Source organism: Pseudomyrmex gracilis, unplaced genomic scaffold, assembly GCF_002006095.1.
Source record: "Pseudomyrmex gracilis isolate BER0280 unplaced genomic scaffold, ASM200609v1 scaffold_203, whole genome shotgun sequence".
NCBI lineage: Eukaryota > Metazoa > Arthropoda > Insecta > Hymenoptera > Formicidae > Pseudomyrmex > Pseudomyrmex gracilis.
In genome coordinates this window covers 246,058-273,828 of record NW_018020787.1, presented here as the reverse complement: position 1 = coordinate 273,828, position 27,771 = coordinate 246,058, and the positions used below count along the sequence as shown (strand labels likewise).

Sequence of the window (27,771 nt, the reverse complement as noted above, 5' to 3'; positions counted from 1 at the left end):
TAAGAGTAGTAACAAATGTTAATCTACCGCGCGACGTCATATACAATAATACTGAGACTACGGATTATCAACACCTTTCGCAAATGAATCAAGCTAAACTCAGAAAAAATTATTGTCATAAATTGTCTGCAACTGATATCTCGAGCTTTCCTCTCTCTGTCTCTCTGACAGAGAGAGAGAGAATGCTATTGTACACATCGTCGTAATGCTTTTTTTTTTTTTTTTCTATTAGGTGTCTATAAATCCAATGACTGCTTGCTACATTTCGATATCTATGTGAAAAAAAAAAAAAAAAAAAAGGAAGAAAAATCATTCGTACGCCTCTTCTTTTTCTTTCTCCGTTCGTTGGCTACATAGCCAACGAACGCGGCATGATGCAATTTACACGCGTGTGCACACACGCGGCGTAAAAATCGATCAAATGGATCCCTAGCGTATTGAATGCATAATAAGCTTATCTTATAATAGCTTTTTATGTCAAAACACACCTCGGTATTTACCAAATGTCACATTTGTCATAACAATATGAAGATATTCCTAGCGTGATACTTAAAGCTTTTACAACTTTTACAACACATTTGCGCATAGATAGTAGCGATAGCTGGGGTTTTGGACTAGACATGATGCGGTTGAATATGCGGCAGCCGACTTGACGAGGTGGATCAGGATTTCATGCTACTGTTCTCGTCCAGCCGTCTCTCGGTCGCTACCGCCAGCAGATTCGAAAATTCCATCTCTAGCAGTTGTCTCGCCTGTGAAAAAACAAACGACGTACAGCACGTTCGACGTTTTACACAAGTAACGATATGAACGCGGTAGGATAAAATTCTTGGAGATACACGCCGCGTTTTTACCTGCGTATTCTGTGTGGGAATTTGTAAAGCTAATGCAAAACTATTAGCATCGAAACCTTCGTCTATAGCTATAAGCGCGCCGTGCACACCCGATTCCAAGAGATTATTTCCGTACTCCTGCGAAAATTAAATCGCAAATAAATATATTCTTCTCGTAAATGACCGACTGTCCGGTGAAAACACAAGAAAAAATGACGAGACGATTAACCAACCTTCAAACCGATCGACTGAACCCATCTTATGACACGATCGTTACTCCATACAAGTACATCTATATTGGCACTTTCTGCCACTCGTCTTCTTTCCTCTAATTGTTGTCTATCGTAATTTAATCGCTTTAAACAGGAAATACCGTACTGCAAACTTGTTCTGAAAGAAGAGCAATTTATTGGTCACCTTGTCAACAAAATAAATAAACTATTCTCTAAATGGTATATAATAAAAATATCAAGTTGTTCCTTTATTACGTACCTGTGGAAGCTGTCAACCATTCTCAGTTGACCACGAAGATCTTTTTTTGTAAGATGATCGAGCATTCTAGCATCAACAAGGCACTCCATGAAAGTGGATCGGTACTGCGGCAATCCGAGGCTCGGTAACCAGACATTACCTATCCACTCGTGATTCATATCACCAAATGCTAATGTTGTGCGAGAAGTTTTTGGCGCTGATGGACTCGTGAGCGACACCATCTCTTGAATAGCTAGTCTCAGTTTTAACCGATGCAACGGATTGCTATCATCAAGATACAGATATGTACATACATGCGCGTGAATGCGCGCACGCGCGCGCGTATGTGTGTGCAACAAATTCCGATTCAATCATAAGCTGTATGTTTCACGCTATGAGACGAATCCATAATGACTGTGATTTTGTGTGTAAACATAAATTTGCGTACGCGTAGTATCATACCTTATACCAATTTCCCGTTGAATCTCGGTATCACTGAGAGCACTCATGATAGCACCACTTTTGACGTTTGCTCGACAAGCGGCGACGTACCACGTCGGCATGCCCACCCAGAGCTCCAGCCACGCGACTACCGTTGGTCCATTCCATAGTGCAAAAGGTGTTCCGGCTTTCATCGCTTCCGCCAAAAGCTCATGTCGCGACGAATCTAACATACTACCAAACATGCTTGGACTAAAACATTAAATACGTATACACAAGATTGCAATATTTACAAAAAATATTTTCTTTACGAGTTTACTGTATAACGCAATACAATATTAGACATGTTTCACATCACATATAATGCGTTATATTTGGGCATCTGAACGAATACACAAATGACAATTATATTGCTGTGTATATAAATATAAAAAACATTTTTAATAAGAAATACAAAATATATCGATTCTTTTACTTTGATTTGTACTCGAGCACGCGAATTATTGTAATTTTGATATATATACGTACCTCTTCTTTTTCCTGCGATCGAAGTCGCTCTTGCTCACAAGTGTTCCGGCCACAGACACACTGTCCCCGTAATCAGGATCAGCTGGTGTACTCGCACCTCCCATACCCGGTACGTCTCCCGGCATCGGTGTATCCTTCCCTTTAATCTACGCGTATTAAAACATGACGACTGTTTCGCAGATAATACTTTTGTTTTCTTTAATTTGTAGACAAAAACAAAGGTCTCTCACCTTTTCCTTTTTGCTGAAAAATCTACCGAGACTGCTTTTAATGCCCTTCTTTTTTTGCGCGGCCGCGACCGCGGCAGCCGTGGCGGGACTCATGGTTGATTGCATGTGCAAATGCGACGTTGACAATTGTGCGATAGGCAATCCAACGCTGGAGAAGTTGTTTTTGTGCAAACTGTCCTGGCTGCTGTGGCGTGAGGACAATGGGGAAGGAGGAGTTCCAGAATTGAGTGCGCCGTTGTTATGTCCATGCCTGCTGCATGGAGCGCTAATCTAGTTTCTATTTCTACTCTAACATAAAATACTACATTCTAGCCCACACAAGTACACTATTTTTTTCAACGACTCTTTCAACTCATTCTATAATACGTACATACGTGTAATATGTATATACGCAAACATGTTATACATAATAAAAAAAAACTCTGAAAATACGTTGCTACTCTTTTTGTGAAAAAAATAAAATTAGTATTATAAATACTACAAGTGTAATTCCCTCTACGAGAGAAGATACGAAACGACATTGGCAGTGTAACAAAATGTCACAAAAATATTACAGTTTAAATAAGGATTGCGTTCTGAGCCGGCTCTTTGTCGCTTTTTTTTTTATTCTATATAAACAAGCGTAGATACTTATTCTCGATTATTTTAAAAGACAAATTTTAAAAAATCGAAGTACATTAAGAAGTGCTTGCATCATCATGTATTTTGCATTTTAACGCATGTGTTTGTAATATCTCATCTGTTCTATATCTTTGCAATCTTTGCACAACCTTTTGCGCGACCGGCGCATTTCGTGCATCGAATCCAATTCTCTCGGTTTCGTAAGTTCCTTTATCTGTCTAAGATCGCGATGCTTATCGTGAACTGGGCAGGCTTGAATGTATGACGGACGAAAGAAGCTAGTAGTGTCAGTCTCTTCCGAGATTTCATGTCTATCGGGCCTATCGGGTTTATCAGGCGCTTCATTCCTGCCACTGTGCTCGAGAATCGGTACTGCGGGCATGTAAATCGGTACTATGGCATTCTCTCATAAATTTCCGAATAAGAAGAATCTGATCTTTTTATATGTACAGTAGCAAATTCACTTAAACGATGAACAAGTGTTACCGTCGATGTGATTAGAGCTGACTTGGATGTTATTCTCACGCCCACAAGTGCCATTCAAATGTGTCGTGCACAGCGGCATGTAACAACGCGCTTCACATGCAGTAGTAGTAGTGTCTTTAATTAACCTGTACGTGGGGAAACCACTGCTCGGAAATCCGCACTGTCCGGTACGTCTGATAGCATAAACAATGAAAAGTACGAACAACTTAAGAGATAATGGCTAACTCTGGCTGATCTCATCTCCATGCACATATACAATACAATTAAGATTACAGATATCACTTTTTCAGGTTTCCCCACATTAAGAGATTTCAATATAATGCGATATTTGTTTTTTATACACCATTTTTTTGCACCGATTATTAAACTTATCTTGACTTTCATCTTCAGAGATTTGATTGCCAAAGTGTAAGAAATAATTTAAATTATTGCTGAAGAATATAAGTCAACGTAAAACACAATGTTAAAAAAGAAAAAAAAATCAATCATTGAGAGTCGAGAATCCAGCAGCAAAGTCCAGCAAATCCAGCAACAAAAAAAAAAAAGATATACCTTCTAAGTTCCTCCTGACTGTGAGCCAAGGCCTGAACGACTCGTTCCAATCTCAGAGATCTGGCCGTTAGAGGCGAAGCCGCGTCGCTACCGCCGCTTCCCGCACCGCCAGTACTGTCTCTCTCACTAACTGAGTGCAACTCTTCTCCCGACAACTGTAACTGCCATAGACAAAAGATATTGTCTACGTATATCGAATTAAAATCCAATTGTAACAAAACTTATTACGAAACTGTAATAAGTTGCTGTAATGTATTTCGTTATTCAACAAATACAACCAAGTTTCATTGGCGTCAGTCTAATAATAAAATCAAGCTGAATATAGTGTCCGCACAAACCTGGCTAGCAGGAAGAGATTCCGACAGTTGACCCGGACTAGCTAAGGAAGCGGCATATTGATGCAGATGCGCCGGAGACATAGACGCAGGTGCCTAGGAGGTAACAAAAATATTTCGTCGTTATTACGAATGTTGCAAGCAAATAATGAGATCAGCTTGTAATTGTTATTGCAATTAGTAATTACGTGATTACTAACGGTGTGGTACTTATGCAAATAATCCCTGTTTGGACTGTGATGTGATTTTGGAGTGGAACGTCCGCTCAATGGCGGCGATGCTCGTTCCAAACTTCGACCTCTCGCCAACAGATTCATATGCTCGAGACTGCCGACGCGAGACTCAAGTTCTTCCGCGCGTGCTTCCGTGCTCTGCTTTTCTTCCTACAAAATCCAATTCAAATGTGGAAATGACATAATATAGATTAAAATAAATTTGCATGCGAAAACTTGCGCAATATCAATTACCTGAATTAATCTAATCTCTTTGTTAATAGCATCTAATTGTTCCTGCAGCATCAACGCTAACGTTTGGGCGTCCGTGTGCCCGGTAGGACTAATTACGTCAGCCGCGCAACTAAATATACTTTCGTTATCTCCGTCTCCCTCGGCGTCACTCGAAACGTCAAACGCTTGTTGCACGTTAGCGAGTACGTGCGCTTGTTGCAACTTTTCCCATTCCTGCTCCGCTAATGTTCGCGCCACATAATTCTGTGAAGTAATCAATTATTCGCTGATGTAATCATCATCAAATAATTTTTATATCTCAATGCGATACCTTCGACGAATCGTCTTCGATAGATCGTTTACCACCTCTTCTGGGCAACGAATGCGTATCGAAACTACTGTGACTCGCGCTCCTCGAGAAGGAACCCGGATCTACCGCGTTTGGTGATAAACTCCTCGTCAGCGCGTCCGTTTGTTGAATGTTAAATGCAATTTCCTGCTGAAGCATCTGTCTCTTAACGTTATCGATTTCCAGACGCGCTTTTCCCAATTCCTTAACGATATCGGCTTTCTCGTTTTGCAGATCCTCCGCTATTTTTCTCGTTTTCTCGAGTTCCTGAGTTAGCGCGTTTTTCTCTTCTAAAGCGTGCATCCTTTCTTTCAAATGCACTTGCAATCTTTCATTAGATTCTAAACAAACATTTCAATTTTTATAACTGCACTCAAAATTTACTCGAAAAGTATACGTACTCATATAGACATTTGTGTGTGTATATATATAAACTTGTTTGTTTTTAATCGCTTCACTTTTAAATGTGAGACTAAATTGATAAGTTACACGCAAAAAATATTACGCAAGAATTACCAGATAAAAGTTTATCGACGGTTGTACTAAGACGCGTATTATGTTCCTCATTCATTTTAAGTCGTTGATTAACGCGCATTATTTCAGCATTTTTTTCTTCTAATTGCGCTTCCAATCTTTGGATTCTATCCTCCGCGCTACCATGCCTCTCCTGAGCCTGCTTAAATGTTTCACAATTAAAATTATTTGAGTCAGTTTGTTGTTATTTCAATTCTACATAATAATATAATGATTGATTTCATGATCAGATAATGATGTGTTTAATTTTATGAAGCCATTTCATTTCTACATACTACGAACTATTTTTCTCTCTTTAAACTTTATAATTATTTAGATTTGACATTGATGTCACTATCGCAAAGATTGATCAAATCAGGACAGTTACTGAATTAATATATATATCTTGCATAATTTTTATAAGTTTGTTTTTCTTATTCTAATATTTTTATAGATAAGATCTAAGATAAAATTATTCTATGATATAGAAATATGTAGTTACAAAAAAAAATATATATATATATAACAGCGTGTTATATCCAGATGAGCGAGAAGAAAGAGAATAGAGAGAATATATTATATTGACAAACACATTCAAAAAAAAAAAAAAAAATTCGCACGCTAGAGTAATATGTAAACTGTATATATATATGTGTGTGTGTGTAAGTTTATACATGTTGTATGAAACATATCCGTCACTTGTAGAGTGAAATTTGTACAAACCAGATTGACGTCTACCATTCATGCTGCGTTATATCAATTCGCAAATCATATTGAGATCGAACGAAATTAATTAACGTGTGTAACATTGAGTTTCGTAAAACTAAAAAAATTTTTTTAACTCAAACAAATGAATTCTGCACGTATTCAGCTTGTATTCAGAAATTAGCGAGGAATCGTGTGATTTGAGAAACGTAAAAACGCATTGTGGTGCATTTGAAAAATACTCGATTGTATGTATATATATACATATATCGAATGCTATTGTAACAGTAATCAAACATGGAGCAGCAAATCATTGTTCTCTAATCGTCTGAAATCATCTAAACTCAATCAGAATGTAAAGAAGAACAGTTTGCAGTGATGAATGCATATTGAGAAAGACAAAGCTCTCTAAGACTTATATAAGACATAAATCCGTATCTCGGGAAACGTTATATAGAGAGTGCAGAGGAATAAAACCAAGGAGAATTGACTATGTGACGTGATATGATTCCCCTGCGTACCTGGTTGGGCCTCCTCACCTGCGTCAGAGCCTCCATCCTTTGTTTTAATTGTTCTTCCATTTCTGGTAACTTAGAATATTGAGTTAATTTTTGTTCCGCGAGTTCTAATTTTTCCTGTATAGCCGCGATTTTCTCTTCTTGGAGCTTGAAACAACACGCATTTCGACAATTAATCACGAAAATTATCCATATAAACGTTACACACAGTTATAGTCAGATATAATGCAAAACCGATCATTTACCTTTAGTTGAGCTTTCTTATGCTGTACCTCCTGCTCCAACTTCTCATTGAGGTCATTAAGACTAGTGGACTCCCGTTGAGCATTGAGGTAACGTTTCTCTAAAGTCGCTATTCGTTCTTCTTGGTCCTCTTTTTGTGCCGCATTTTCCCGCAGATCTCTTTGCAATTTGAGGCCCGTTTCCTGCGCCTTCAGAAGCTCTTTTTGCGTTTTCGACAGCGTTTCTTCTAACTCGGCAACACGTCCGCTCAGTTCCGCTACTCGTCGTTGCCACGTTATTAATTCTGAACTCTAAAATAACATATTTCCAGTATTTCATATCGAACGTGTCGATCATTTTCGATAAATGCTTGCTACTTTGCTTGTATTTACCATGAAAATTAACAAGTTTTACATACTTCTCATTGTAAAACTCTCATTTTCTCTCTTTGTCAGAGACACATATCATTCGACAATTATTGTTCTATATAAACGTTACAACTAATTTGGGTAAAAATTGTTTTACACTATTATTCATAAGTGTGCTTACGTGTGTGTTGTGTGTGTACGTGTGTGTGCGCGGGAGTGTTTACATTTTTCATGTCTGTCACATTAAGGAAACGGCAAAGCTCTTTAAACGAGAAATACTGACTTATATAGAGAATCTATTCTTTAATCACTATCTCATGCGATAAAAAAGGGACATAAACATGAATATGTATTGCCATTACATATAACATGCCGTAGGCATCACTAAAAGTGTTATTTCGATAGAAAACTATAGTCCGCGCGTTACGCGCGCTATATATATGTAACACAAATTATGTTTTATAAATATTAAACTAACTCACACATTTGACACATACTATATTATACTATATTATAATGTACATGTTTCTCTTATATGGGTATAGATTTTATACGTACAGGAGATATCTCAAAGTTACACGACAGAAAGAAATCTAATATCAAAACGTCAACATTCATGATTTTTCATGATATAAAACGCACTTAAAGCTAAAACAAATCAGATTGCATTTGACGTTTTAATCGATTTTGGGACACCTATATATAAGTAAGCTTGTATGCGAAAATCGTGTTTATATGCATCTGAAAGAAATTTACTTCCTGCTACAATTTTGTTTGTCATGTGAGACGCGAAAAGAAGATAGAATCTACATCACGTTCATTCTTCATGACTCATGCACTCTATGAAATGAGATAAACATGTGATAATGTGCATATATAAACTTGTTTTTAATAGAACAAATAATTTCTTATCCCACATACATATAGATATATCTGAACAAAACTAACTAAAAAAGTTTTTTTAAATAATAAAAACACGTTTATCGAGATAGAGACACAGAAAGTGTCGCTCAATATGTTCTTTACTGCTCACACTATGCTTGATGTGCTTAAAGTGGGTAAATCATGCAAAATCGAAAATGGTATCGTTTTGCAAATATATATATATATGTACATATATATGTATAATATACATACATATATGCATACATATTATGTATACATATATAATAAAACTGGATATACGTTGCAGGGATAAGTCACGTAAGAACTAATCGGAATTTTTCGACAACATATTTAATAGAGATGAAGAAACTACCTGACTGTTCTGTTTACGGTTGGATTTTCTCTCTAGCCATTTCGTCGTATAAATACTGATTCGTACCTGCTTGTCGATAGTGGCTTGCAAATCTATTACTCGCACCGCGGAGTCCTGCTCGGACGGATCGAGACTCCCATTGCTGAGCCTATTGCCGACTTCAGCGGACTTCTCTGTACCTGGCTTTTGTACCAATTGTTGTTGTTGCTGTTGCTGCTGTTGCGATTGGTGTTGCTGATGCTGCTGGTGCTGGTGCTGCTGTTGCTGCTGGTTTTCTGTCTGCTCAGTCTCATTCTGCCCGATCACAACACTACATTCAGAATGCCTCACTCGCATTGCCTGTCCTGCATCGCCGCGCAATTCCCAAAAACTACATATACACAACTACGCGACTGTACAACTATATCACATGCATGAGATACTACGATAGATACATTTTTTTGGAGATGCAGCGAATCGATGAATGGACGAAGTAAACATTGCTTATATCACATATTGTTTGTCATTTGAGACACGAGAGCACTTTCAAGTGATAATGCTGTTAAAAAAAAAAAAACAAACAAACAAACAAATAATAAAAAAAACTCAAATAACAACACAGAGACTGTGTGTGTTATAAACTTTATCAATATTTTAAACATATATTTAAATAAATATCTATTTTCTTTAAATGTTTCTCCGTATATTTTCTTTTTATGACATGAAACATGAAAAATGTTTTATACAAATGAAAAATGAATTCTAAATTTACGATCTAAATTACTGATAACTTAACATCGATGAAAAATATGTTGATTATCTTAAGGAAAATTATAAAAAAATTATATTATTGTTACATTTTTTATTCGACTCACGTCTCTCTCTTTCTCTTTTTCATTCACGCACACACACACACTCTCTTTCTCTCTCTTTCTCTACTTCAAAACTAAATTTTATGATATAAACTTTAATGACACATAAAAACTAAGATGACTATGAGACGTCAAGTAAAGAGCGAATAGGAGACAGGATATGTGCTAAACATGAGCATGCAAAGTGAGAAAAAGATCCACAGATGCAGTTTCATGACTTTCAGACAAATTTTTAAAAAACACTTCCACTTATCCATGATCGAGGTGCGAGGTTATGAAAAGCGATAATACGGTGTGTGTAATGTGAATATCTGTGAGAACGCTTGTGCACCGCATGTCGGTTAAAAAAAACAAACAAAGAAAAAAATAGTTATTGATACGTCGTTGTCGATACCTTGTTCTGCTGACCTTCGTCCGCCTGTCCGTTTTCTTTCGGTCTATCCTCTATAGCTTTTGGCGTGTGCCCGCTTACTTTATACTGCTGGAGCTGCAATCACACAATCGGCGATAGCGAACAAGTCACATACAAAGTATTGTCAGATTTAACACCTTCTAAAAAATTGCCTCAGTTTTCACAGTTTTACATCTCGATTTAATAATAAAAACGAAACTCACTTCTTCTTTGGTATGGGCTAGTTCCTCCTCGAGACTCGTATTTCTCTCAAGAGCCACACGCAAACGCTCACGTACCTGCAAAGAGTTAATCAGTATTAATCCCTCAGAAAGATCTTCTCTTTCGCGTGCAACAGAAAGCGTTAATTACTAATTCATTAATTATAAAAAATATACTATATATATATATATATAATTTTTTTGTTTTGTTTTATCCTTCTGTGCCGCCGCGCGTGTTTCTTCCTTTGCGAGAAATTCTTTCGCGAAGCCCGGTCTGTGGAGAAACTGAGATATACGAGCGAGAGAACGCGCTGGATGAAATAGCGTGAATACCTTTTCGTCCAAAGCTTTGTGATGCTCGAACAAACTTTTCAAAGCTTTTAGTACTTCCACCTCAGACGACACGCCGGATTGTGCGGCGGCTTGACGTTTCACAACCGTCATTCTGAGCGATCGTTCGTGTCGCGACACTAAACATTCCAGGTGTTCCAGCAGGAGCTAGAAGAAAAAGTCGAACACGTTTTTATTAATTGCGATAGCGAATTTTTGAATCTTTCAAGAGCATTTAAGCTCGTAGTTCTTTTTTTTTTTTTTTTTATCGTTCCTTGATGAACATTTTATCTCTCTAGCGAGAGACACTAATTAAAACACTAAGACAAAGCAAGTTACAAAAAAAAAAAAAAACTAAAAGGTACGAAAGGTGTGGCTACTCACGCGTGTGTTGTTTCGTTCCGCTTTCAACTCGGAAATCTCTTCTTCTCTTTCTAAGATGTTCTCCCGTGCCGCCGCCAATTCCTTCGTCAGTTGCGAAAATTCCTGCGCAAAAAAATGCGAAGCGACACGTGCTTAATGACATGTACCTATGAATCGTATGTGAGTAAGAAATAAAATTTGTTGTCGCGTTTAGAAGATGAAACCACTGTATATTAAATGTATGTCACGATGAAAACGAAGCAAAACGTTTTTCCGAGAAAAATCACCTGCGACAACACGCGATGGATCATACGAGCGTCCTTCGTATTGTCGAACAGTACTGATCGACACGCGGAATCCGCATCGCTCCACGATCTCTTACGGAGCTGCGTTCCGAGAGAAGAATCCTGACTGATATTCCTACTAAGTAACGGCGACAGAACTGCGGACTGAATAATTTCGCGCGCGTTACTCTCGTTCGACATCCGAACAACTTGAACGGTTCGCATTGAAATTTGTTGTCGAGTTGCAAATATTCTCGGCAGCTTCTTCGATTAAGTCTGCGGGACACGACGTCAAATATTGACTCTCTTCCGGTTATTCCTCAATACTTCTTAATTTTCTGCTGTTCGTTTTCATGTTTCTTTTTTTTTAATTATTATTTTCACACAGTTTATTATTCACCCAATTTATTATTCAACGACATTCATTCGGCAACAAATCCGCGCTGCTTCTCATTCTTATCTGTCATCGGTAAAAAAATGTCAACGACACACACACACACGCACAATTGCTTTCGATAATATCGAGGCGCCAAAGATAAGACGAAGAGATAATGTGTCTATGTGTGGAATATCGTGTGACAAATGTGTGTGTGTGTGTATCAGCACAATATAAACGTTCAATATTATTGCGTATAACCTTTGTCTTTTTTTTTACGCGCCGCGTATATCTCTATTTATAATTTAACATTTACTCGAGTAATAACCTTTTCGCGCAAACGCAATGTAATCGCGAATTTAAATCGCCGTCATCATGTGTGTTCGCTCGCGCGCGTCAACCGAGCGAATCAATATTGCGTGAAAATTATCGTCGACGCGATAGTGTTTTGACGACACCGCACACACGCTCTGACCGCGTCGTCGATGGATCGATATTAGCGCAGACGGGCACAATTTATTTCTGCAACTTTGTGTGTGTGTGTGTGTGTTCAGCAATTTTTACACTGAATATTAAAACCACGGGTGGTTTTAATTCTCGAGCGGTTCTGACACCGCGTCGAAATGTCAGTCGTGGCGCGGCGAAGGTCGCCACCACGTGTAAAGTTGCATGCAAAATATCGAATGTCGCGGAGGGAGGAAGGGAAATATTTCATTTGTTTCTCGATGCGTGGGACGACGATGTTACATTTAATTTGTTGTTTCCTAAGCGAAAACCGTGTCGAGCGATCAATCAGATCAAAATCTGGCCTCGATTGTGAGATCGATTCTTTCACGCTTCCTTCGCGCGATGACAATACCACGGAAAGAGAGAGAGGCGCGTTCTTCTTCCTGATTTTTTGTGTGAATTTCCTTTCCTTTCGCGCAACAGACGAGACTTCGAAGGATTCGTCGTGAAAATGCGTTAATTTTTTCTCTCGTAAAAAGAGAGCGTCACCAACAAACACCAAAAACACTTCCTCTCCCGAGGAGAGAAATTATCTGGATGTTTGTTCGCAAAATCGCGAATCACTTTTTCTCTCGTGCGAGGAACGTTTGCGCCGCGTCGCACAAGGTGATTAAATCGCCGCGCGCGATCACGTGTTTTCTTTCGTATGAGAAGAAAATTGCGAAACTCCAACTTCTGCGATGCGCCACATACGACGACGGAAAGGAAGGCGCGCGCGATATACCGAACCAACACGCGAAATCGTACTGCGTTGGCTGCGCGCTATACGGACAGACGACGGTGCGCTCGACAGTGTGTTAAACAAGAAATGTAGGTTAAAAGAGCAAAGGGGAGGTTTTGTCCCCGCTGATTCGCGCGCGCAACGATCTTAGATTAACCTGTTCGGTTAATTTTACTAACGGCGCTGAAAAAAAAAAAAAAAATCCATGTAGATTTTCACGCTACGTACATTATATGTGGAACAATGGTTTTAATTCCGTCGCCCGACATCCGATAACGGTTTTTTCACATTTCGGTGATTTCATCTTTTACACGAGCGACACATGCCGGGGATGTGTCGTTCGCAAAAAAACGTTTCGCGTATAACACCTGTGTAACAATAGCAGATACGTTACTTTACAAGGCACAAATCTGTCGCGTCCGTAAATAAACAGATTTGTGCCTACGATTAGATTAAAATATTACAGATAGGAAATTATTATTCAAATATCACATTGTGAAAAAAAAAGAAGTGTGTCGAAAATTGAATAAAAACGGGTCACTCCGATACACTTTGCACGTTTGATCGGTATTTTTTTTATTACGTAGAACTGGACGAGAATCTTTGATGATATTGAGGTGCAAATATCTACTGAAAGACAAAACTTGTCATTGAATGAGTTCCCCCAAACTCGATTGCTGACGAGGAAGGAGAAGAGGAGGTCGCAGTAAATGAACTCACTCACAAAAACGAAACCCTCGCGAGTATACGACGAGATTCTCGAGGGAGAGAGAGAGAGAAGAAATTCTACGGAGAGAAATGTGCGAAATAAAATAGCATCCGCGACCTCGCGGTGCGACCCGCGAACTTTCGACACGATCTACTAAAAATATCGCGTCCGAACATCAATCTGACCTACAAAAGAATTTTATAATACAAATCGAAGATCTCTACAAGCTAAAAAATTAATTTATTCCATTTTAAATAGAAACGTGATGTATTTCTACAAAAAAAAAAAAGAAAAAAGAAAATATCGCTCGATTTGACAATCTCGCGGCCTGTTGTACGACTTGGATCACGAAAGGTGTTCGCATCTATGTAGTTTTTTTTTTTCTACGTACAAAACCCGTTCCGCAAAAAATTCGTATAAATATTAATGAACTTTTGCAAGCACACATTACAAAAAAAAAAAAAAATCATAAAACCGAAGTGAAACGAACGCACAAAGCCCCGTGTGTTTATTTCCGCGCTTTCAGAGCGTGTGTTTCTTATACGTAGGCTCGTCGTCCGACACGTTCTCAAAGACGGTCTTTATTACGCACGATGCATCATGTATAATGTATCCGAGAGATTGCGTATATCACAATGAGCATCTTGAAAGCGAAATGCCAGCGCGTCCCGGACAATTCATCTCGGATAAAAATATAATGAGAAAATCGATCTAAATATATAATCCGCGTGAGGCGGTAAGTATGCATGCGTTATTAAGCAACAGGTTTCCAATGCTACAGTCAAGGGTGTGAAGTTGCTCTCTCTCTCTCTTAGAGCTAGAGTGTTAGAGTTCGGCGTGAAAATAAAAACTTTTGTTAAAAAAGAAAAAAACTCTCACACCAAGCATCAATCGCTGAAGAGGTGCTATTCTATTCCTGAAGTGATAAAAAATTTGTAGAAAAACTCAGGCGATCAAAAGTGGAGTCGAGAGTCAGAAATTATTGGCGTGACTCGCGAAGCGAGTTTTTCTTTTTGACACGCGAGACACGAAAATTCTCGACGAAATTTCTCACGTCGTGTAATTTAGTTTAATTTCGGGGAAATGACTCTCGAGAGAGAGTCGCGAAATACGCGTTAGGATGAGCGCGTTTTCCGACCGGTAAACCAATACTATTCTATTTCGATGCTAATGCTCCAACACGCGCTCGTCCTATATTGGCAATTCTCTGACCATAGGAATTATAGCTGGACACCGAACACATGTTTCCTGCAAGACCGCATGCGTCTATTGCGGGTTCGAAGCAGCTCTACAACGACGATTGTTATATATATGTGTGTGTGTGTGTGTGTATTCCGCCATCTGTATGTTATCGGAATATATGCGAGATTCTGCGTTTATGCACTTCGATAACATCCGCGATTGCGATATTGTATTTGATTTTAACACCGAAATGTCAATCAAACGTCCGTCGAAATGACGGACTTCAGAAACGCAATCTGTTTGCAAGAAATATAGGTTCCGTAGGTAGGTTTTTTATTTTAAGAAAAAAGAAATAAGAGTAAAATATTACAAAACAGCTTTGTTAACTTGTTCCTTTTTAATTAGTACAATAATAATAAAGTGAAAATAATAACGAATATAAAACGTTTTTTGTTCCCGTCGAACTGACGAGTGTGCATGTAAAAACTCCTACATTCAATTCTGATTGTTAAAGAGCATCGATATCGGAGTTTCGCAACGCGCGAATCTCGACGAGATTTCCGACGACGATCAAAGAAATTGTCGACATAAAAATAGTTTAAGCACGTCGGAATGCGGTGAAGCAAATCTTGCATCGCACCTGCGCGACAAGTGTAACATATCACGTGGATAAAAAGACGGATGCAAAAAAAAAAATTGTTACAATACAAAAAATAAAAAAAAGCAAAAGATGAAATGTAATGCAATTTACACAATACTGACCGTCGTTGCGGACGAGTTTTGTTCACGCGTCGCGATTTTAAATGCCGTTCGCATGACGCAAAGTCGAACGGCAATAAACGCGAACAACAATATCTGTCTATTAGAACGGACAAACAATAATAACAACAACAAGACGCGTGGGTGTAGCGTTGTCCAAAATTGCAATTGTCGAAGTTCGCGTGGTAAACATTGACTTCGCGTCAATCGGGAGAACGACGAGGGGAGGAATATTCGGTCGCGATCCAATTCTACTCCCGATGAAACTCAAGACAAACAGGTGTATTAAATTCAACGATTCGTGCCGGGGCGAAACCGGCACCCACGTGCTGCGATATTCCAGGATATATCTCGTGTTTCCTTCGCGCGCGGTAGGTGTATCTGGTTACTTATTAGCTAGGTATGCGCGAGGCGGGGTGTGGCGGACGCGACGACGAAAGAGGCGTGCATTGTATCTATATATGTGCGTTTTTTTTTTGTTTTTTTTTAAATGCGTGCGTGGCCGCTTACTACCGTCGGTGTGTGTTCCTATAACCGACCGTCGTTTTATTGCCGCCGCGTCTCGACGACATACAGGACAGGTTGTTCGTTCCCCGGTTTCCGAACGAACGGCATTCAGCCGAGAGAAAGTGTCTGCCCACGCGTCTCGTCGTCGAGACAGCCATTTTCGCGATGACAGGTTACGCGTTTCGAGAATTCGTTCGGACGTTTCGACTAATGAGACGCGCAACGAAGTATCGACGTAATTGAATAATTTTCGCAACCTCCTCGCCGGAATTGAACGCGAGAGAGATCTTCTTATTTTTCTTGTATTTTTTTGTAAAATAATCGCTTGGATATATTTTGACAGAATTAGAATTACGAAAGATATAAAAAGAAACGCGCTCTTCAAGTGACACTGTATTTAAAATAATAATATCAGAGTGCTCTGCGAAGCACGCAATTAGTTATTAATGACAATGTGCTCAATTCAAATATTAGTAATACATTATCAAAAGTCATTTGTATAGAATTACATCACATATACGTTGGAATATAAATCAAGTTATTCAAATTGGAACAAATTGTTAAAATTCAATTCAATTATATTTAAATCGACTGTTATTAACATCCAACATATGTAGTTTGCTCTACGGATCCTCGTTGGAATCGCACTATTAAAATTACTACGTCGTAGAATTATCTGCTTCCTTCAAGGAAATCCTTTTCTTGTTTGCGAAACGAAACGTCGAATTGCAAATGCCTAAACAAAATACGACGCGAATCGACAAGATCTGGCAGTGTGTAATAAATGTATGCACATTTTGATGGGGATTTGCGTGTCGTGATAAACGAGAGAGCGAGTTCTTTGAATTCTTTCCTTGTGCCAAGAAGTGGTCTCATCGGGTTTGGGGAACGCGCGACTCATTGCTCTGCCGAAATGAGGCGCGCCACTGTTGACTCGCGCGCGAACTCGCGCGAGCTGCAAACAAGACTTCTGTTCGCTCGGAAGGAGGGTTCGTAATATGCACCAGATGCACAAAGCCAACAGAACTTTGCATTGTGGCCGAGGGCAAATACACTCTCAGCGATACTTCCACGATCGTCTCGGAGGCATCCGCGCGTCGGTGCAAACTCCAATTAGCCGTATGAATGTATACGCGGGAGCATTTTATGCAAGTTACATACATCGAGAGAGAGAGAGAGAGAGTTTCTGCGGATAATTATTATGGACGAGAACAATCTGGCGGATGTGCGAAGCACTCCCGCACACAGTAAATTTCCATCGAATCAATTGGAATTTCTCGCGCTTCCCTTCGAACAGTTTAAGAGAGTCACCTGCAATTGATCTAAAACAAAAAAACGAAAAAAAAAAAAACAAAGTTTCATCAATTAAACGATTCTAAATTCGAGTAATGTAATTTCTATGTTTCATCAAATGGAGCGTTAATTTCGCACGTCGAAAATTAGAATTAAACAGATCCGAGCGACTCCGCTTTTGCAGTTTCCGATATACAAAAAAGACATGAAATCGAAACAGTTTTTTCTCAATCGATTTTAAAATACGGTAGTTCCAGAGATAGACGCGACTTTCATCGTTATTCTGCCTACTCCCTTTTGGGAGTTTCCGGCAATTAAAAGATATTTATCTAAGAGAGGTAATGGACCTTAAACTCCTCGACATCAAGTTCAGAGAACCGTTAACTCTTCCTGGAAACTCTTTTCGTGAGGAAACGTTGGGAAACTCTTTTTCAAGAGGGAAGTTCGAAAACTTTAATCAGAACTATATATCGAATTTCACTACATATCGGGGGATGCTAACTTCGCTTTGAGAGGCCTTAAACATCCCGAAACAGCTACCGGGCTTGTTGTCTACGCCGGCGCTGCCCGGGCTGCGGTGCGGCGCGAGTAAGTAGAGAACTACTATTTCCCGTCTCCCCGATCGCGAATCGAGTGTGTAAAAGGCGAGGTTCATTCATGCGCCGGCGAGCGAGTGGGTGGGGTGGATATTGATCAGCCAAGCGCGTACGCCGGTGCATTGCACTCACTCGCTCGCTCACGCTCGTCCGTCGTCCCACAAATTTTTATCCCTCCACCCACGAACGACGAGGGTAACCGGGGGGGATTCATCCTCATCCCTGTGTGTGTGTGTGTCGAGACACACACAGTAGTTTTACGTCTCTCGGGCGTCACAAAATGTCCTTACACACGGTTTTTTTTCCTGTAATATTTCCAACGTTAGTCAACATCATAAAATAAACACTTCTCTAGCACTATATAAAAAAACAATCGTTTGCTGAATAATCGTTTTTCAACAGTAAGTTAATTTTATTAAGTTTTATTAGACGACGTGATTTTGTTCCAGAGATATAATATAAATCAGGAATTAAGAAAAGAAATTTTTTTTCCACACCGCGACACGTTTTCCCATTCTTTGCGACAGACAAAAAGGTTTCGTGGATTTCGCCAAGTTCATTCTTCACGCTTCGCTCGTAATATGATAATGTTACGCGTAGATATTCATGCTGTATCACGCGGTTGTATTTTGCCACAATGAGACTTTTTGTATCAGCGGAAGGCACAGTTTTTCCCCTCCTCAGTTTTTTGCACTTAAAAATATAATTCAATCGCTGAGTGTAACAAAGAAAAATTTAATTTGATCTGATCGTGAGACAATTACATAATTTGCTATGTTTTAACGCAATTCCTCGTGGCGAGGAGGATGGCACCGGTGTTTCCTTTAAAATAAAATCCATTCGGTTTGAGGTCAACGACCTCGCTGTTTCGCGAACGGAAGCGCTCGCGAATAGTAAGATTCATGGCGGAAACACGTCGAAGCCATGATACGAGGAAAAGTCGGACGTTACTCGCGATCTGAACAAAGCAAGCTCGTGCGTCCTTCGTCGCCTCGCCGCCGTCCTCGTCGAGGTGCTTTACGTGCCTCACGTGCTCAGCTTTTTTTTTGCGACCCTCGCCAGGTTAACGATGTTGAGTTCCCGCAACTTCGAGAGGGTCAGTTTTACAACCGTTCTCTCTCTCTCTCTCTCTCTTTCTCGGGTGTTGACCGGAAAAAGCTAGAAAAAAGTTTCGAGGCACTTAGTCATTCCTCCGCATGCAAACTCGTATCTATGATTCTGTTCGATATAATAAAATTTTTTCCAGGAACACACACGCGCGCACGGTACGTGCTCGCTCGCGAAGATTTCGGACGGCCTCTTCGATGTTGAAAAATGTTCGTCCAGATTTCTCTCCCCGTCGAATCCGCGGATACGTAATCGAGTGTTCACTCAATTCAAAGTCGAACGTGTCTGTCTCGAAATTTATCTCTCGAAAAGTAAAAACTTAACAATTTTCGCATAAATCGATATGTGAAAAACAACAATGCGATCCGATTTAGACGCAAAATGTTATCTCGCGGCTTCAGAATCTCGCAACGAACAGACAATCCAAAACCGATGTTACATTCTTCAAATATCTGAGATCTTCGCAAAGCGTAGCTCATGAAAAGAAAAAAAACGAGCGAGAGAAAGAGAAGATATTCTCTCTTCCGCAACACTTCGAAGCGACAGTGAAGAAGAATATCCCGAGGGGGAGGGGAAGAAAAAAATGCACGTGATTATTGATCGAGTCCGAGAAGTGTTGCTCGCGTGCGAAGGGCTGCACCCGCGATAAAGCGCGATAAACGCACTGACGCGGTGTCGCCAGAGGTATCGAAAGACGAAAAATTGGAATATGCACACACACACACACACATACGTGCACACACGAGAAAAAGATGAAAAACGCGCGCGCCTTTCGTTGTCGCTACTGTTCTTCGCACTCCAATTGCTGCCGCGACGGGGGCAAGGCACATGATCTCGGCGCCGCACGACCGCATATCGTCCAGTGTGTACACACGTTGCATCACGATATATCCACACCCAATCTCCATATACGTGGAACGGTAACGCATCGCCAGTAAGGCGATCTCGTTATATACGCGGCGGCTCTTCGCCACGAGTGAACGTGGTCGCATTATCGGAAACTCAAATAATAAAACATACAGCGATAATTCTGTGTGTACTACTACATCGTTATACGATGATCAAACTAGTCAAATAAATTATCGAACCTAAGGCAAATTTTTGACGAGCTATTCAAAATTTGATCGCTCGCAATTGTCGTCGTTTTTGCGTGCGAAATAATAACGCAATTTCGTTCCGGCAAAATCCCTTCCCGGAGATTTCAAAGACGTCGTCGCTGTTCATCAGAGTGAAAAAGGTCGTGCGGGAAAAAAATAGCTTTACGTAAGAGAGTCACACGCGAGATATGCATGTATAAACGTTCCACTCTCAATACGCGCGCGACCGAGGCGATTACGGCGCCGAGCACACCCTCCGAATGTTAATACACGCGCAAATTTAATGAGAAGCAGAACGCCAACTTCTTCTCAAGCGTGTAGAGAAGATGAACTTCAAGTCAAGAAATAGGACTTTTACACGTGTGCAAAATGTAGCTTTTTAACGTGTCAATTACTCAACATGGAAAATTTGAATTTAAATCTCAACTCATATTTTTATCCAAACCCGTATCATTTGTTGTGCAGAGAAGACGTTGCAATATCTCGCGAATAACCTCGATCGCGTGATAGTGAAAACATTGGAAGTGTTCGCGCACGTTTCTAGGTGTTTGCGGACGTATCGGTGCAACGAACGTAAATGACGATGAGTTTCGTAAAAAAAAACAAAACAAAAAAAAAAAAAAAACAAAAAGAAGAAAACAAAAACGGGGACAAGAGAATACCAGTTCTCTTTTCTCCGTCCGCTTTGTTTCTCTCATTATTTTTCTAGTTATCAGACTCTAAAGTGTTCAGCATCCACACGCTAACGAAGTGGAAGCGCGCTAAACGCTTGAATTCTTTCCTCTGTAAGGTCGGCCCCCACATATTTTTCACGTATCGCAATAATAATTAGAGTTCTGAACACTTCCTCCCTTTTCCCTTTTCTCCACGCCGCCCGAAGTATTTCGTGTGTGTTAAAAAAAAAAAAAAAACGAACTCGCACGCAATTAATACATCTCCGAGAAGTGTTCACTTCGCAGATTTTCAAACGCACGCGATTAATTTGTTTGGTCTCTTCAAGTAGAATAAAATAACGTGTAAATAATGTATTAAGTTCTTACAACAATTGAGGAATTATTATTATTGTCCTCGTGTTTGTTTAAGATCACGTTCTTGTTTAAGATCGCGTCGCGCGCGCGCACACACACACACACACTTGTTGATACTCATAAAATTTCTTTAGATATATATAATTCATCTCAATTAAGCGCAATTACATCATGTGTTTCCCCGTCTCGCTGTGCGCGATAGTTTGTTTCGTCCAAAGTGCATCTATGAAGAATAATACATATCCTGGTAAAAATAATAAAACGTTTATCTCTCTCACGATACCGTGCGGCGCGATCGTCCGCCTCTCGCGCGCTATGTTCTAACCGTTTTAAAACTTCAATTTAATTCAATCGTCCTAATTCATATTTTAAGGGCTTAAAGTAACTTAAATTGGTACTCAAAATCTCCCTCTCGACTCGGAACGAAGTGCCAACTTTTCAACACACACACACACACACACACAAAGAAAAAAAAATCTGTTCAATTAATAACTCACACAAAAAAGATTTGTGTGTCGCATTTAAATAATTAAGATCCAAAGTTTTACTTACAATTTTTTTTTTTTTTTTTTCATATTTCGAGTGATCAATAGAGTCGTCACTGGTTACTCGCGCGTTTTTTCAATTTGAGAGCAACTTTGTGTACGCAGCATCTTTGATTGAAAGAAACAAAACAAAAAAAAGTCTCGCAAATTAATTAATAACAAATTCTCTCCCCGCTCGCAACAGAACCTCGCGACGAAAAAAAAACCGACGATTCTCGAATTAAAATATATGTACAAAGCAAAACACACAGAGTTACATAAACTATATATTTGTAACCTGTCATCGATTAATCGATCAACCTACAAAGCCGTGACCTAATTACGGTGAGAATTTGCGGTATTTCACTAATTAAATAATAATTACTGGCCAACCATTCTCCTGGCATTGCATCGGAAATATTTCCTCGCCTTTCATTACACAGCAGACAGCAAAAAATAAGCGTTAGAAATTTATATTATAAAATATCAAATGTCGACCTGTGTGTATTTCTTCCCTCATTCGTTTTTCGCGTATCGGTTTTTACTTAAACTTTTTTTTACCGGAACAATAACCAAGCCTTTTTCTCTCTCTCTCTCTCTCTCTCTCTCTCCCTTTTTCCCGTCTCGTTTAATATTACACGAGTGTGCTCACTTCTCACAATTATTTTAACAGCTACTTGTTATGAGCAATTACGCGTCGTTCAATGAACAAAAAAAGTCGCGCGTTTCAGACAACTGTAATAAGAGTATTTAACGAACAAGAAAACAATTCGCAAGCATCATCAACGATCGCGATTAACTATCTCAGTTTGCCAAGTGTCGCGTTCTCTCCGCGCGAAATCCTTAGAAAAAAAAAAAACGAAATATTTTATTGAACACGCAAACTGTGACACTGCTCTCTGAAGAAACGTTGTTTTCTTCAAAAGTCAATATGCAAACACAATGAATTTCCCCGGATGATCTAATCCCGATGACGGCAATAGATAACGTTGAATTCATTCTACGAAGTGTCCCGCCGCATCTCTCGTTTAAAATATGCATGAAAATTTTGATTCAATTTAAACTTAGTGACAAGAGTTAACAAAGACGTCAGTTTCCAAGTCGATCGCGAATTTTAAAAAACATAGTCTAGTTGAAGTTGGCTTGATTAATCTTTCCCCCTTCTCGCAAACAAATTCAATTGAAATTTCTGAGGCGAAAAATCTGTTTCGCTCGGTGATAAAAAATAGCAGGAAAAAAAAAAAATCATCGCTTAAATATCGCGCATCTCCGACCTCAATCTTTTTGAGATACACGTGTGTATTTAGAAAAAAAACCACCGCGATAAAAACAAAAGATGTCGCAACGCGCGCGCGTAGATGAGAGAAGAACGTTTGTGAGAAAATTTTCGCATTCTAGGCAACCGATGATCAAGAGTTGACAATGAGATGCGAGATATTCTGCTGTCGTCATCGTTACCTTACCGCGAGGAATGCAAAATGCACAAAAAGCCGCGTCGTCACGTAAGGAACTTACGTAGCGCGAGATGTGGTATCCGATGCAAAAGAAAAAAAATCGTGGCAAATATAATTGCGACGTACGTACGCGCGAAGATCTGAAAAGCGCGTGCGACTAACAACTCCGGATAGTTTCTTCTCCCGGGAGCATCTCGGTCGCCGTGATCCGATTGTCAAGGACCGGATAATAAACAGTCGGCGATATGCATCTCGTATTGCTCGTTGCGTATTAGCCGCGTCGGAAATGTCGAAGGTGTAAAATCGACATAAAGGTCGGCCAATCGCGTCGGATCAATAATAAATTTCCGTGTGCGCTGACGGAGCGCTCTGACAAACTTCCGATTTGCAATTAAACCGAACGCGGTAATTGCGTCAGATAAAAATTATTGCACAAAGTGCAATTTTGGCAAAGAGACTCCAACGGGAGAGACTTGCGAGAGCAAAGCTTCCGAGATTGGAGTGATCGGCGTGCGTTTTCGCGTAGTCGCGCGCGCGAGCAAGAAACACACAGAAAGGTGCCGAGTAGGTGACCGGAGCGTTGACGCAAAACGCACTAAACGGAGAAGTTAATTACGGCGTTAGTAACGTGCATATCTCACGCACGGAAAGTGGGACAACTACAGAGACGCGAAAAACTCGCGCGCGCGTTAGAATCACCTCCACAATCGCGCGCGTATAAATCGTTACGTAAAACGTTTCAGCGATCGTTGGATCTCGCGGCGGTCAGCGCACGTCGCAATTAGAGAGAGTCTCACCTGAAGAGAATCTCTCGTCAGCGCGTTGCATCGTTCGCGCGTGTGACTTAAATTTCTCCCTCCCCGAACGGACAACACGTTGAACAAGAATTGTCGGCGCTCGCTTGTTGTAACACGTGAAACGTCATCGGTGACAAATAACTATCAATGACACAACGTGGTCTCTTTTTTCTAATATAATTGTATAATGTATTTTAAATGACACAGACGTATTTAAAACACATTATTTATATTATAAACCACGTATGTGTGCAAAAAATGCGAATGGATTTTTTCTAATCAGACTTGCAGTATCATTTGCGCGACGTGACATAACGAGCGGCGGGCGTGACGCGTTCTATGTTTACGTTAAACTCATTATCCGCCGCTATCGCTATCGAGAAAAGACGATAACCGCGAAACGTAAATAAAATTGACATCGCTTGATCCCATACCTGAGGAATGTTTGCGTTGAGCTGGCGATTCAGGGCGTCCCGTTCCTTCTCGACCTCGGTCAGTCGCGTTTCCGTTTCCTGCAACCGTTCCTGGTGCTCGCGTATCGTCTCCATCAATTTGTCGCGCTCGTCCAGCATCTGCACCATCAGCTGCTCGAAGTTTCCGTCCTCGCCGGAAAATTGCGAGCTCCGCTGGCTCATGCTGTCCTCCGCGATCGTCGGCATCACGTCGCACATCATATTCCACATTTTGCGCGTCTACTGCTGCTGCTGCTGCTGCTGCTGCTGCTGCTGCTGCTGTTGCTGCTGCTGCTGCAGCTGCTACTTCTTCTGCTGCTACTCTGTTGCGTCGTTACTTATATATATTTATACCTTCGGTCGTCGTCAACGGACTCCGCACTCGCGTAACAAATTATTTTGTTATATTCCTCCACTATTCTGTTGTTGTTGTTACTCGCAGGAGAGCGCCGCACCAGAGAGCTGCGGGACAATCACCGGTGGCAAATCGCACACACGCGCTGCGAACGGCACGCGCGTCGCTCGTACCGCGTGACACGCGACGCGGTGCACGGCGAGGCGTGTTGTACACGTATATACAGACCCACACTCACACACATACACACACACACGTGTATATACATGTACATACATGCACACGCGCGCGCGCACCACGCATGCACACACGCGCACATACACACATGCACACAACCGGTATATATAGGAGGGAGAGACTCCTGCGCGCTCCTTCGGATATATCTTTCTCTCTGTGTTTCCGTTACTCTATATTTCTCTCTCTCTCTCTCTCTCTTTCCCGCCCTTACTCAATCAGTCCTCGCGTACTATCCGCCCGCACACTCGTCGCGCGTCCCCCTCACTCACTCATTTTGCTTTTTGCTCTGCGCCTCTTCTCTCTTTCTCTCTCTCTCTCTCTCTTGAGACACGGCAACGACCGCCACGCGACAATTGTTCCCGAGAGCAGTAGATTCCACCCAAAAGTCTCGCAGAAATTCTCGATGGAATGGGGGTAACAACGTGCGGATAATAAAAAAACAATCCTCTCTTGTCGAGAGTGACTTTGCGTTTCTGTCTCTTTCTCACCTTCGGAAGATCTCTCCTTCACCTTGATCCTCTCTCTCTCTCTCTCTCTCTCTTCTTCACAGGGATTGACAACAAATTACCAATAATTTCACCGTCGCTTTCGTCGTTCTCTCACGGGAGGGTACATGACGGATGTGTTCGGTGGTCTCTCGCGCGTCAGCACATCACACGTTTTTCCTCTCCTCAATCAAATCGGCCGTGACGAAACGAAGCCGTAGAAAACAAGATCGCGCACATCTATCGTACCATTTTCTTCCCCGATAAGGGCTTCCTCGCGCGTTATCGCGCGTCTCGATAGCGCCCTGCCAACGCCGTATATCGGGATCGTTATTCACGCGGCGCGCCGCGAATTCCAAGGCGACTTGCGTGCTCCGATCACGAAGCGTTTGCTTCGCCTATCACGCGAGCGACTGGAAACTGCAATCGCGCGCACGCCGCCTCTCCTTCCCCTGGAACCGCGTGCGTTCCACAAGCTCTCGCCAGCTCGTGCATGTAGGAAGATACGCCGCCGTCGCCGCACACCGCCGCCCGATCCCGTGAGCGATTTTCGGTCGCGCGCTGGAATATCGCCGAAGACCTTCCCGTTTATCTTATCGTGCGCTTCGGTCTTCTTCCTCCTCCTGTTAGACGCGTAGATGAGCTACCGCACCTTCCGGAATTCGGTGCGACTCCTCGCTGCTGCTCCGCTTTTTTTTTGTCAGCGACGACGACGACGACGTTTGCGATGTATCTCTCGGATTTCTCTCTCTCTCTCTCTCTTTCTCTCTCTCGGCGACACAGTAACACCCTTCGATATCGGAATACAACACCGGGAGGCCGCGTCAGAGCGCTCCGATTCGGGAGCGGAATCGATTGATCGCCGGTAGGTGATTCAGTTTGAACGATTCGCGCCTGGCTGCGCGACGAGCAAATAACTCGCTTCGCTCCGTCTTCGTTTTCCTCGGGAAAAAAACACGAAAAGCGGAATCATCGTCACACAACAGCTCTTCTTCGATCTTATTTCTTTATCCTCGCTCCTGTCCCCGTGGACGACACTTGACGAAGTGCAATCTCAAAGCCCCCGATCGATCAGGTCGCTCTCGAAGAAACGCTTATGCATCAACCGCCGCCGATGTCTCGAAGCTGCCACGCGCGTTCTCTCTCCCCGAAACGATGATGGTTGTTCTTTTTTTCTTTTTTTTTTAATCTCCTCCCGTCTCGCGGAGTTTGGCACACAAAAAGGTTTTTTTTTTTGTTTTTCTAAACCGGATTCCTGTCGTTCCTCTCATCGCACAGTATCCCACATTCGTCGTCTCGTTTCCATTCTTCCGTCCGATTTCGTTTTCATCAATGCACTGTGTGTTTTGACAGATCAATCCTCCTCGCGTTTACTACGAGGGTAATAACAGTAGTATGCGGTGGCACGGTACTGAATGCACACCCCCGGCCAATTGTACAAGCACTCACGATGTGAGAGAAAGAGAGAGAGAGAGAGAGAGAGAGTAAAAGAGAGAAAGAGAGAGAGAGAAAGAGCGCGCAACCGAGAAAGAGAAAGAGATGATAGTCGTCTCCCACTCCGAGTATCTCGATGCTCGCTCTCTCTTTTCTCGCTTAGTGTCGCGACTTTCGATCGGGCTTTCGAGTGGCCCGGTGGCCCGCCCGCCGGGATCCCGACACTCACGAAACGTGGTTATCTCGCGGCCGGAGAATAAAGCCGGCACCACCTCCCGGTTCACGCTCCCTTCGTATCTACCTCTCTCTTTCTCTCGATACACGCGCTCTCGTCAATTCTCTCTCTTCCTTTGCTCCGAAATCACCGCGGAGACCTCTCGTTCTCCTCGTAGAAGAAATACACAAGGGACGTGCGAGAGAGAGAGAGAGAGAGAGAAAGAGAGAGAGACTTCTTCGTCCGCGTGTATGTCGAATCGAGAGTATCTGTATCGCGATTTTGCTTTACTTATTCACTAGCAGTAAGGGAGAGAAAAAAATAAAAGAGAGAGAGAAAGAGAGAGAGAGAGGGAGAGAGGGAGAGAGAAAGAGTGAAAGAGACAGAGAGAAAGGCCGGACGAGACGCGGCGCCGATTCGTACATACGATTCGTACGACGAGCACTGCGCTGAGCGGCGCCGAAAACTCCAAGCTTTAGCCCACGGCGGCGACGGCGACGACAACGACGACGACGCGGCTGGGCATCATCCCGATGGCGTGTTATCTCGCACGCGACGCCGAAAAAACACCGATACACCTACTACCCCGGAGTTCGTTCCTACCGCCCAGCCTTGTCTACG

The 27,771-nt window shown here is 41.5% G+C and overlaps 1 protein-coding gene across 17 annotated transcripts; it reads right to left on the bottom strand.

The window, feature by feature from the left end:
- Positions 1–275: 275 nt before the first annotated feature.
- On the bottom strand, positions 276–27,766 carry LOC109858420 (liprin-alpha-1). Of its 17 annotated transcripts, XM_020435635.1 has the most exons (24): positions 27,578–27,766; positions 25,506–26,875; positions 24,408–24,887; positions 11,054–11,155; positions 10,673–10,837; positions 10,343–10,417; positions 10,122–10,214; positions 8,943–9,170; positions 7,274–7,561; positions 7,032–7,175; positions 5,809–5,968; positions 5,275–5,633; positions 4,965–5,207; positions 4,686–4,880; positions 4,501–4,593; positions 4,163–4,323; positions 3,736–3,783; positions 2,504–2,753; positions 2,274–2,419; positions 1,767–1,997; positions 1,326–1,589; positions 1,067–1,223; positions 855–971; positions 276–752 (listed from the first exon to the last, which is right to left on the bottom strand). In XM_020435635.1, exons 3-24 carry the CDS (start codon positions 24,654–24,656, stop codon positions 663–665), a joined length of 3,858 nt encoding a protein of 1,285 aa, XP_020291224.1. In that variant the 5' UTR covers positions 24,657–24,887; positions 25,506–26,875; positions 27,578–27,766; the 3' UTR covers positions 276–662. The 17 variants fall into 17 exon arrangements, with proteins under 17 accessions (XP_020291224.1, XP_020291223.1, XP_020291225.1 ...); XM_020435634.1 differs by lacking the exon at positions 25,506–26,875; XM_020435636.1 differs by lacking the exon at positions 25,506–26,875 and having other exon boundaries at positions 27,574–27,593.
- Positions 27,767–27,771: the final 5 nt, after the last annotated feature.